The sequence below is a fragment of the Geosmithia morbida genome, assembly GCF_012550715.1.
Source record: "Geosmithia morbida isolate 1262 chromosome Unknown scaffold_3, whole genome shotgun sequence".
In the NCBI taxonomy this organism is placed as follows: Eukaryota; Fungi; Ascomycota; class Sordariomycetes; order Hypocreales; family Bionectriaceae; genus Geosmithia; species Geosmithia morbida.
Window position 1 is genome coordinate 1,465,092 of NW_023336190.1, and position 12,245 is coordinate 1,477,336.

A 12,245-nucleotide genomic window follows, 5' to 3' on the forward strand; every position below is an offset into this window, starting at 1 on the left:
TGGATGGGGCATACCATGGTCGTCATGATGAAGGTGATCTAGATGTCGAAAGTGCAAAGGCCCGGGTTCGACGAACGGATGGCAGAAAGGTATCGTCGGCTGGCAGGCTCCGGGGACTGTAGAAGAGGAGAGAGAGAGATGGGTCAGTAAAGGAAGCAAGTGGAGAGCATCGGTATTTTAATTGAACGGTCAAAAAAAAAAGCCCATGTCATCACCCAGCTGAGACAAGTATGGTCCGAAGAAGGGATGGATGGATGGGTTATATCATGTAGCCCAGGTAACCGCCCTCCAGATTAACCGGGGCCACCCATCCACAGGCGTGCCCTCTCACCCATCTCCCACCCCCCCCTAAGCGGCGGACGGGGATGGGAGAGGGGGTGTGGTTGATGAGGCAAATAACGAGGGTAAAGGAGATGATGAGCATACCTGCAGCTCAGAATGGGGGAGTATCCAGCGGTGAAGCCTTTGGTTTGGATTTTTTTGATGATTAAGATCGACCTTTGCAGAAAAGGAAGAAACCGAAGAAAAAGAGGGGGGGGGGGGRGGRGGAAGAGGAGGAGGAGAAGAAAAGAAGAAGGGAAGAATAGAATATGGACCTCTGCAGAATGAGGAGGACCAAGATGCAAAAAATGCAGAAGAAACGCAGGTCGAAAAGGGCTTGGTGGACGTGGGGTGGTGGAAGGAGAGATCAAAAAGGTGATGAAGGGTTGAAGGGGAAGAGGAGAGGGAGGAATGGGGGAGGGAGAGATTGGTAAGGGCGGATTAGCCGTGGGTCTCCACCAGAAGGGGGGGGGGGGCGCTGCTCCTTGGGCTGGGCTGGGCTCGGCTGGGCTTTTTTGTCTGGGCGGCCCTTTTTTTTCTTCCTTCTCTTCCTTCCTTCTCGCTGTGCCACCAATGATCTGAGCGCAGTGATATGATACAGACTAGGTACAGTTAGTACTACTACTCGTACTACTCGTGCATGCACGGTCATTGTCATCGAAGGCTACAAACCCTACTACGAGGTATTCAAGCATCCATTCACGTATTCAATGTGATTAAGAGGAAGAAAAGAAGACGGAAATGGCTTGCTGGGGGGGGGGGGGCGCCTATTGTGGTGTTGACAGTTGGTAGCGGATAGTGACGGGGCGTTATTGCGGTACCCACAGTGTATCACTGTTGGGTGGCCTCTGTATGTTGTCAGTTGTTCACGGTAATGGCATGATTGAATTTACAAGTCCATTACTCGATATGATCCAATAGGGGGTAAACCTGGTGGCCATATCCGACCGAATAGCTCAGCTTTAGAGCTCGGGTTCGCTTGTATTAGGGATATCTCTACACGTAGAACTACGGGAGAGTAATTGAATGCTACCTCTGTACTCGTACGAGCACAGAGACGCTCCAACTGGTAGAGCGGAGGGGGGTTTTTTTTTTTTCCAAAGAAAAAAAAAAAAAAGGCTGTTTGCCGCCCTGAGGTGGTCTAGGCGCCAGCAGCGCTTCCTTCCAACAGAGAGGAGTGGGACAGCCATGAGCAGACTACGGTGGCATGTACAGATTGCATGTATTGTATATATGTGTAGGCTAAGGTGATGGAGTGATGGAGTGATGGTCTTACAGTGTGGGTGGTTACCGCCACAGCGTCTACATGTGTGAGTACGCTGTCGTATCACCCGTACTGTCGTCTGTCACTCGTACTCATCCATAGACCCGGGCGGGCAGTACGGATACTATGGATGTAACATGTATTACTCGTAGTATTATGATATTAATAACGCGCAGATATCCGGAGTCAGCCTATCCGCTACGTCGTATTGCGTTGACTTACTCGTGCTGAGTAACATCCTCCTCGGCTTCTCGGCCGGGCCCAGGACGGAAGGGCCACGAATACCTCTGCTGGCCATTGTCATGGTATGAGCACGAAAAGTACGGATATTACTCCTACGAGCAGTACCCGTACAGGTCATATATGTAAATTACCACTCCCCTCTCTCCCCTCTACCGGTGGGGAGAGAATACAGGTACGAGTGTCCCCCGGTTGGGCATCATCTCAAGTTATAATGGACTCATGTCCTCAAATTGCATTATTCATGCATTGCATCACTCTGCACACGCAAAATCAAGAAGGAAAACGCTGTATTCCTCTACTCTCTCGCCCCCCCCCCCCCCCCCCCCCCCCCCCCCCCCCCCCCCCCTTCCGCCTCCCTTCTCCCGCCTCCTCTTTGGCTCTGCCTCATCGGCTTACCTCTTTGGCTCTTCCCATCACCGGTCCTAATACGACAATACGACAAGATTACTGCTCCATTTTCCTTGCCAAGAAAAAAAGAATACTTGGCGCCCTGTGTTCCTCGTCATCCGAGTCCGTACCAGATCGTCACTTTTCTTTTGGGGGGGAGTGAGGGGGGCTTATCGCGCGTTACGCCGACTTGGTCGTAATATATCCACGAAATCAATCAATTAATTAATACCTCGTGATCAGGGAAAAGGCAAATCACGACGGAACATGTCTCTTCCGTAATAGTCATCCGACATGTTGTATCCAAAGGACGCTCCTCGTCGTACTCGTATAGAATATGAGTGAAGATAATATTCCATAGAGCGGCGAAATAATAAGGCAGCAAAGATGATGGTACAAGCTCATGATGCGTTGGGTTTTGTCTATATTTTATTGTTTTTTATTGTTTTTTATTGGGGGGTTTTTTTTTTTTTTTTTTACAAGTTTCACTTTTCTCTCAGTGTTTCATCTTAACTCGGCCATTTCCGTATGATGGTGTGTTTTGTCCGCTGCCTTCTTCTCCTTCTCCTTCTTCTTCCTCCTCCTCCTCCTCCTCCTCTCTTACTCAGTCCCTCCACGTCGCTCGGTGAGGCGAAAAGGATGGTGAGGTAAGAGAGGAGGGGGGGGGGGGGCTAGGAATCTTGAATTTCTAAAGGGCCATCATGCATGTTCCGTGTGTGACGACGCTGTCCCACGCCGAGTTGCCTTTTTCGTTACTCAGCAGCAACAAGTTTGATATCATGAATCCAGCATTGATGCCGTACATGTACGGAATCTGGCTACTATCGAACGTGAATACGAACAAGATGCTACCGGGACGCGAACGAGAGAAGGACGAAGAAATCAATTCTGAAAAAGTATTAAAAAGTCCATTTCTCTCTTCCTGTGCGAGTAAAGTGCGCTCCTGGACCGTAACGCTCGTTCTAGCGCGCGTCCTGCGTCTCCCCATCAACCCTAACGGTGATGTCGAAATCGAAAGAGTCCAGAGGTCGGTCCTCTTCTCGGGAATAAGGCACCCATCAGATGCCCTCCTCTATGATAAGAAAGGAGCGGAAGGGGGGAGGGAGAGAAGGAAGAAGAGGGAGGGAAGAAGAAGGAGAGGAAAAGAAGATCGGCACCACCGACCGGCGACCGCCTTGCAGAGGCGCGTACACCGCCCCAAGTTTTGGCCAGATGTCCTCCAATCCGTAAGAAGGCACTCTTCCGATCGGATTTTGTTGGACAGGGAAAGAAAAAGAAAGCCCCCATCATCGCCATCATCGCCATCATCGCACAACATTTCTGTGCTGCACACCACATGACTTGTCAAGTGTCAAGTCTCCTCGTAAACACCGCCCACTCACCCTCACTCGCTCCCTCCCTTACTTGCTGTGATCCGAGCCGCATCTGTCCGGGTCTCGAGGTCTCGGGAGAGGTTTGAAGAGCCTGACCCGCACGGCAGAGCCTGTCTTGTCTAATTCTCTCTCTCTCTTCTCCTCTCCTTCTCCTTTACTCGGGTCGACCGGTCGCCATTGGCTGGCTCATCCACCCCTTCCTCTCGAGAGGGATTGATGCTGAAAATAGACAGAAATGTTGTCACCGCCGTCTGTCAGATCTCGCGGCCCACGATACCTGCAAGGGATGACTGAGACTTGTTTTTATATGCGTGTCACGGAGTAATACGAGTCCTGCTTGCCATCATCGATAAAGCCATATTAAATATATACTCACTCCGCACTCCATACTGTAATAATCAATCGTATGTTTGTCCTCGGCGATGTGCAGATATGTAACATGGTAACTATTGCGTGCATCTGCTACTAATATGTAAATGCAACGCCTATATATACATATATATACATATATAGATAGATAGATATATATATATCTATATAGATATAGATACAGATATAGAAGGTACATGACAGACCATGACAGACCGGTGATGTAATGTTTACGCATCTGCACTTGCACTTGACACGCTCCATCCCAAATTAGAAGACAGTCTTCGCTCTTGCCTCATATCTGAGGTGAAACAGGGCTCTCGAGAAATGATGAGTAATATAAAGCACACAAAAGAAGATGCTCCGTCGCAGAGAGTGTCCGAGTAAATCTATCGAAACGCCCTTTTATGCTTCTATGTAGCATAAATGTAACATAGAGAACATTCCCCCACCCCCTTCTCCTTCACTGTCCACCACTTCGAGGGTAATACGGCTGCTGTCCCGGCGCAGGCTGATAATACGCCGGTCGCTGCGGCAGCGACGGCTGCTGCGTGTACCCATACTTCGGCTGGTGCTGGTGCTGTTGCTGCTGCGGACGAAACTTGCTATGGTCGAGGATCTCGCCAATCTTTTCTTCGACGAGCTGATTCGTCTTGTCGAGCCATTTCATGGCCGACGAGCCGCTGAACAGCTTATTCCCGACCTTGAGACCAGCACAGCCTCCTCCACCGCCGCCGCCGCCGCCGCTGCCGCCGCCGCCGCTGCTGCTGCTGCTGCCGGCCCCGTACCCGTACGGCTGCTGCTGCTGCTGCTGCTGCTGCTGCTGCAGCTGCTGCTGGGGTTGGGGTGCGTAGTATGTCTTCGGTGGAGGCGGGTAGGCTGCCACCGGTGGGCCGGGGGTGAAGCCGAATCCGGCCACGGTCTGCACCGACGGCGGGGGAGGACGCATACCCCCGTCTGACGAGCTAGGACGCGGCGGCAGGGGTGGGGGGTGCACATACGTCGGCTGGGGCACCGGGGGCTGGTAGGGGGTGTGGGACAAGGACGACGACGACGACGACGAAGGCGGCAGCGGCGGTGGGGGGGTCGTCACATGCTGCTGGGGCGTAGACGTCGTCGTCGGCGGTGCGGACAGCGGTGCCTGCGGGAACAGCGAAGGCTTCTCGCTGCGCAGAGGCAGCATGGGTGGACCGTCGGTGTAGGCCGGCGGCGGCGACTGCGGCGAGATGTCGTACGTCGGCGACACGGGCAGCTGTCCGTACCAGCTTGCTGCCGGAGACAAGACGTGCGCGGGCGAGTATATCGGCTGCGGGGGTGCGTGGGCGGCAGCGGCGGCGGCGGGGGCAGACGTCGGCGGCGGCGGTGGTGGCGGATGCGGGTACGCGGCAAAGGGGTACGTCGACGCGTTGACGGGCGGCGGGGCCGTGGCCGGGACCACCACCTCGGCATCCTGAGACTGGTACGGACCCTGGCATACCTCCGGCAGGGCGGCCTCGCTGTTCTGCCGGGAGGAAGGCGGCCACAGGACGGTGTCGGCGGGTCCGGGCACGGGAGGTCCCGTCGTCGGTCCGGGCGGCGCCGTGGCCGGTCGAGTGGCCGGTCGCTCTGGGCCGGCATCGCCTGCCGACGTAGGAGACAGCGTCTCCGGGCACGGTTTCGCAGCAGTCACCTCCGGCTTCGTCTGGTTTGGCACCGCAGGCGGCCCAGGCGTGTGGAAGTGGTGTGGCGCAGCACCGGTCGGGTACTCGGGTTCAGCAGCGTCCTTGCCGTTGCCGTCGCCCTCTCCGTTTCCCTTCCCCTTAGCCTCCTCGCCGTCCTGGCCGCCATCCCCCGGCGGCCGGTACGGTCTGTAAGCCAGGGCAGCAGCACTCCCCCCTTGACCCGTCGTCGACGGCCGCACGGCGGCAGCGGCAGGAGCGGTATGAGCATGGTGCGTCTCGTGCTCTGCCGGCGGCGCATAAGGCTTATAGACCGGTCCGACCGGCTTGTCATGTCGGTCCTCGGCGTGATATGGCCACGGGTTCGCCCCCTTGCCAGCAGCGTCGGCGTCTGGACCTGCATCTGTCGTTGCTGACGTCGTCTTGGACCCGGGTGGCACGACGGGATCGGCTGCCATCTCGAAGATGGGCCCACCGCCGTGGGTAGCGGGAAGGACGGTCTGCGTCTGAGGCGGCGGTGCTTCGAGTTCTGCAATGAACGTCTGCTGTTGCTGCTGCGGAGGTGGTGGTGATGGTGATGGTAGCGCGTAGCCATACTGGTAATATTGACGTGCCATTTTCCCCCCCTCTCTTTCCCTTTTTTGTTTCCCCCTCTCTTTTTCCTTCCTTTTCGTTTGTGTCTGTATCTTGTCTAGAGATCTACCGCAACTTTTCTTCCTCTCTCGTCGAAATACCCGACAAGATATGTCAAGAATGGAAGAGAGAGGGTAATGGTAGACGGTCGCGTTGTTCTTGCGAACCCCCACCCCCCTTTTTTCTCTTTCCCTTCCCCAAGGGGAGGACAGACAAGGGTATGGAAATTAGAGTTGTTTTCCTTCTTCTTCTTTCCTCTTTCCTAACCCTCCCTTGATAAGACAAGATGAGAGAGGGAGAAGAAGAGAGTGAAATAGATGAGATGATGATGAAGAGAGAGGGGAAAGTAAGATATACAACATGAGATGAGAGAGGAGAAAATGTTGACTGACCAGCGGTGACGGTCAATGAGAGAAACAATGGGTTTTCCCTCCGGGGACGGAGGCGCACATGAAAGGTGGTGCTGCACTCCCGGGGGGGGTTTGGGCTTCTTTTTTCAAAAAAATAAAATAAATAAAAAACCCCGTAATAATATTAGTACATGCATCTAACCAACGAAAGGGAAGCAACTCAACGTTAATTGAAGATTGAGGGGAGGGGAACTTTGGGGTCCGGGCCCCTCTTTAAACCGCTGACACCATCGCTACAGATAAGATGGTACATGTATCATGTAATCATGTAACATCCTGATTATGTAATGATACGGCTAGTACCTGGTGTGACCACGTGCTGAGGTTTCAACCCGTTCAAAACGCGTCCCGTTCCGTCCATGTCTAGAAGGAGAAAAAAGAAGAAAGAAGAGAAGGAAGAGAAAGAAGAGAAGAGAGGAGTAACCAGCATTGAAGCGTCATGATTTCAGGGGATTTGCGAATGGGGAATCTACGGATGCCAAGAAAGAAAGAAACAAGACAGGAAGAGGAAAAGAGGTAATTAGAGTATTAATGATGAGGAGATTATATCATGAAATAGGGAAAAATACTACTATGAGATAACATGCCACATAGTTCTGTCATGAGGGAATCTCCAAAAATCACATCTAAATGACCCGAAGGGGGGGGGGGATTTGTCGCCATCACAGCCCATCTCTTGCATACACACACACACACACCCTTCTATACATCTCTCACTTCTTCATCTGTCGCTTCTTCTTCTTCATCTGTCGTTTCACCTTGTACCTTTACCTAATGTTATTTGACCTTGTTCACATCTTCCCAATCGTTTCGCTCACATCCCTCCCTGCCCACGACTGACACCAGGGCAGGGGAAAGAATGGTGTAAGCATGCAGAGAAGAGTTTTATGTAAAACAAAAATATATAGATATGAAAATACAAAAGAAAGAAGAGGAAGAAATTATAGACAGAGCATGAAAAAAAGAATCGATATGAAATGAAGTAGGGAAGCAGGAGAATAGACGGGGATGATAACCAAAAAAAGAACAAAATTTTGAAAATGAAAAAAAAAAAAAATTTTGAAAGAAAAAAACCAAAACTCTTGCTGGATAAGGTATACACCGTAATCCTGGCAAGAACTTTGAAAGACGTAGCATGCCGTCGCAGAATGGTATCATAGAAACTAAGTACGAAGAGGAAGAGGGGGAGGGGGAGTAGACAGAAACGATCAAGGCGAGGGGAGGGAGGGGGGGTGATGAGAAATAATATCCAAAGCAGATGTTGACAAAAAAAATAAATCAAGAAAAGAAACCAAGAAAGAGAAAAGGGAAAGAAGTAGAAGAAGCAGCAGCAGAAAGAGAGACAAGGGGAGAAGGAAATTGGAAAACAAGACAACTCTTGTTGCAATCACTCATCATCGCCACGAGAACGCTTCATCTCGTTCCACCGCCTCTTGCCAGCCCTCATCTCAAAGTGCGGTGCCACCTCGCGCACGTCGGCCTGGGCATTCTCGATGGCGGTACAAGTCTTGTCGCGGTAACAGTCCACTTTTTTTCAACGAGACAAGTCAGTGATCTTTCCTCTCTCTCTCCCTCTCTCTCCCTCTCTCTCTCTAGAGACAGCTGCTGCGGCCATAGTCATGCGCTACCGTCAGGCCATTCGGGGAGGGGGAAGACTCACGAGCTCGCTGCAGAAAGACGTTCCGTCCATTAAACGTCCTGGCCTGGAGCCACTTCATCCGATACCCTAGATCGTTCATCTTGAACTCCCTGCTCCTCCGAGCCCTCGTCATCTGCGGGATGGCAACCTTGTCCCTGACGCCCGAGACGCTGACCATGGCCGCCGCCGCCCGACGACCGGCGCCGCCCCTTCCGGATCTCCCGCGGCGTCTCCCCTCGGTCTCCTGGGCGCCGCCGCCGCCGCCGCCGTCGACGTCGACGTCGTCGGTAAAGAATCTCGCCCCCGTGACGCCCGCGGGCTCGCTGATCATCTCCCGCGGGAAGAAGCTCCGGGGGTAGACGCTCGCGTCCCTCTTGAACCCGTCCGGCATGCCCTCGGTATCCTGGTACTGCAGCGTGGCCCTCACCCTGAGACGGCGCTTGCTGTCCGGCTCCTCGACAAGGATGAACTTGCGCTTCCTGGCGGCGGGTACGTTGGGGAACAGGCCGTCAACGTCACCGTCCTCGACTTCCTCGTCATCCACCGCACCGGCGGCACCTGCTCGCCGATGCTTGTCCTTCCTCGCGCCTGCGCCGACGGCTGCGGCTGCGGCTGCGGTCGCGGCCGCGTATGCCGGGGTGGCTCCTCCGTAGTGTGGAGGCGCGTGATGCATCGGCGGTGGCGCTCCCGGTGCCCCCGCATGGTGATGATATCCCTGGTGGGAACCGGGCATGGGTGGGGCCGGGTACCCCGTAAAGACTTGGGTATGTCTCACGTCTTCGGCCGGGGTGCTGTCGTACGCGTGGGACGGACCTGAGTCAAGACAGACGAACGTTATTATTAGCCCTGTCTTGTAAAGGTACTTTTCAGATCTCGACCTCGGAAGCAAGGGTAAGGAGACGTGAAGAACAAGGGTAACAAAAGCATGCGTAGCGGAAGAGAGAGAAGGAAATTCGAGAAGAGTGCTCTTCTTTTCTTTTTTCCTTTTTTTTTAAAAAAAAAAGAAGAAGAAAAGGAAAAGCAATAGACGAGTATAAAAGATCTTGTACATTCAAAAACGAGACAAACTTGTTCTTCTTCTTTCTCCTGTCTTGTGACTTGTGCTTTACTCTTTCTTCTTCTCTTTAACGAAACACTCCCCCCCAACAACTTCAATATCAAATGTATATCGAAGAGAGAGAGAGAGAGGGAAGAGGGAAAACTTTCCCTCGCCACCCCCGAATTAAGATTCTCTTTTCCAAACCAATAGCAAACGTGACACTGTAACAAAAACCAAGAACTGGGGGGACAAAGGAAACCAGATGGAAAAGACCAAGTACATAAGGAGGCCGTGTGTGGCATGTGTAACTGTACATCCGTGCCACACACTACCAGGGCCTTTCATCGGCGCAGCCTATGCGCTTTTGAATGAATTATTTGGAGATGGAATCAGGTCCTGTCCTTCTATAATGGACATGTCCCAACATTGGGAAAAGTAAAGAGTTCGAAATGACAAGATTCATTTCCAACATGTATGAGAAAGAAAAGAAGCCTAATCGACACAAAACAGGGGGGGGGGGGGCTAAAAAGATCGGTTTGGATGAGAAGTAAATAGCAGAGATGAGGAAAAGAAAAGAAAAAATCGGTTTAATAAAGATGATGACAAGTGGTGTAAAAAAAAAAAAAGAAAGAAAAGGTATCGTTGAAGAGCATTCCTCCGCAAAGGGTAGCAGAAAAATAACAGACGTGGTATCAATGAACAGGACACAAGACAATGCCATGTAGGTTTAATGAGGTTGTAGGGGTTCGCAGCTTTGATACATGGGATGTGACGAGAAGTGAAGAATAAACAATAAGATGAGGCGGGGTGATGGGGTTTTAAGATGGGGGAGTATAAGAATAGTAAAATAAAATTCAAGAAGAAAAAAAAAGAGAACACGCAGCAAAACACAAATTTCCGTCACATCTGATGGTGAAACATACCGACTTCGTCACCCGGAGCTTGACCCGTATGGTCCTGATGAGCACCAGGGTGGTGGCTGTGGAGGGCCTGACCCATGCCCGCCAGCCCCGGCTTGCCCATGTGCGGGCCGGGGCCACCCATGTGTCCGGGCACGGGTGGCAGTCCGGACTGAGCCGTTCCGGGAACGGGCATCGGAGGTCCGGCGAGGGAGCCCGGGTGAGGCGACGACTGGACCGACTTTCGGGTGTTGATCTTGGCCATGCGGCGGACGCGGCGGCTGCGGAGCCTGGGGTCCGAGTTGCTGTTGCGCCAGCTGTCGACGGCCCTCTGGATCAGGCCGCGCTTGCCTCGCAGCGGGATGTTGAGGTGCGCCAGGGCCCAGCCGACGCGGTTGCAGTCCGTCTCGTACATGAGCCGGTTGCCGCGGTACTGGTCCTTGGGGCAGCACGCCCGCGGGTACACGCAGTTCTCCTGCTTGAACTCGGACGTGAGCTCGTCCGTGTTGACCGACTCGACGTCGCACCTGATGGTGTACTCCATCTTGACCCTGTCCCTCGAGTACTCAAAGGCGATCCACTGCACGCCGTTGCCGTCCTGCCTCACCACGGGAGGGGTCGTGGCCGGGATGGGACCGGGTGCCGCGTTGGGGTTCACAACCGGGCCCGGGTTCCCGGGGCTCTGCAGCTGGCCGCCGTTGGCGGCGTGGTGGGCCGGGGGCATGGGCGACGACTGAGGCTTGTGGAGCTGCAGGGGCAGCTGGGGCTCCAGCTTGGGCCGCGGGCTGTTGCTCATGGGAGGCTGCGCATGCTGGGGAGCGTGCTGCTGGGCCATGGGGTTGTGCGGTGCCGGGTGGGACATCATCATGCTCGGCTGCGATGTCATGGGCGGCTGAGGGTGGTGCTGAGGGTGATGCTGAGGGTGGTGCTGGGGGTGCTGGTGGTGCGGCGCATGTTGCGGGTACGGAGAGCCTGTCGTCTGCGGCGGCATCGACTGGTACTGAGGCTGGGGAGGGTAGTAGAGGGATTGCGCCATGTGCTGGGGGGGCGGAGGCTGTCCATAGATGCTCCGGTGCTGGTCATGTTGCGACGGCGAGGCGACCGAGGCCGGCGAGTTGGACTGGGGAGTATGATAGGACATGGGAGGGTAGGGGGGGCGCGGCATTTGGGCGGCGGCCATCATCTCGGAGGTGTCTGCACAGAGAGGGGGAAGATCCGGATGTCAGTCGAGGAATGATGTTCAGAGAGAAGCCATGTCGTATGGCCAACGTCGTGGCGACCGGCAATGCCGCGAGGCGCGCTCTCCGGTCAGGAGCGGGTGTCCCCGGGGGTGCGCCGCGAGGGCGGGGGGGAGGGGGGAGGAGAGAAGGAGGACCAACCTGCGGATGCGTATCCGCCGTTTGCACTCGCCGTGCTGTAGGGGCTCGGATGATTATAGTAGGGGATGGCCTCTGGCGGACCAGAGTGCTGGCCACCGGACTGGTAGTGCTGAGCGAGAGAGTGGCCAGAGTACGCGCCCTGGTGATGCTGCTGATGCTGCTGGTGCTGCTGGTGCTGCTGGTGCTGCTGGTGCTGCTGCTGGTGCTGCTGCTGCTGCGGCGGCGGCGGCGGTTGCGACGGCGGTGGATGGGCCTGAGGGTGGTGATGTTGGTTGACCACGCTCGACGGTCGCGAGTGGTGTGACTGATGTTGAGTCGGATGCTGCATGGAGAGGATCCCCATTAGTAACCTATCGACCTAGCACGATGACTCTATAGATGGCCAAGGAGAGATGCAGAACAACAGGACGCGATGGTGTTTTTAATGCCCCCTTGACAGTGGCAGGGTATGGGAAGCTTGTAGTGGAGTAAGCATCCCCTAGTTGCTGACTAGGATTGCGCGGGTGAGGCGGCCTAGGTCCAGAACAGCCAGACTGAGAGGAACCAAAACTGCCACTCGCGTGTGCAGGTGGGACTATGCCTCAGTATGGGAGAGCGAGAGCAAACGGGGGGGAAAGGGGATGGGGGGAGA

The 12,245-nt window shown here is 54.4% G+C and overlaps 3 protein-coding genes across 3 annotated transcripts in view; all 3 read right to left on the reverse strand.

Annotated features, from left to right (window-relative positions):
* Window positions 1-26, reverse strand: part of GMORB2_5377 (casein kinase I-like protein HRR25) — a gene marked incomplete at both ends in the record, with an annotated part of 1,472 nt that extends 1,446 nt beyond the window's left edge. Inside the window, one exon of the mRNA XM_035467351.1 lies at window positions 15-26. Within this exon, the coding sequence (XP_035323363.1) occupies window positions 15-26 (12 nt within the window). The remainder of the gene's footprint in view (window positions 1-14) is intronic.
* Window positions 27-4,420: 4,394 nt separating this feature from the next.
* GMORB2_5378 (uncharacterized protein) lies at window positions 4,421-6,889 on the reverse strand (the record flags this gene model as incomplete). Its single annotated transcript, XM_035467352.1, has 3 exons — window positions 4,421-4,660; window positions 4,844-6,115; window positions 6,878-6,889. The coding sequence occupies 3 exons, from the start codon at window positions 6,887-6,889 to the stop codon at window positions 4,421-4,423; spliced, it is 1,524 nt and encodes a 507-aa protein (XP_035323364.1).
* Window positions 6,890-8,045: 1,156 nt separating this feature from the next.
* On the reverse strand, window positions 8,046-11,957 carry GMORB2_5379 (uncharacterized protein; the record flags this gene model as incomplete). The annotated part of the gene is made up of 4 exons (XM_035467353.1): window positions 8,046-8,185; window positions 8,319-9,074; window positions 10,260-11,429; window positions 11,615-11,957. The coding sequence occupies 4 exons, from the start codon at window positions 11,955-11,957 to the stop codon at window positions 8,046-8,048; spliced, it is 2,409 nt and encodes an 802-aa protein (XP_035323365.1).
* Window positions 11,958-12,245: the final 288 nt, after the last annotated feature.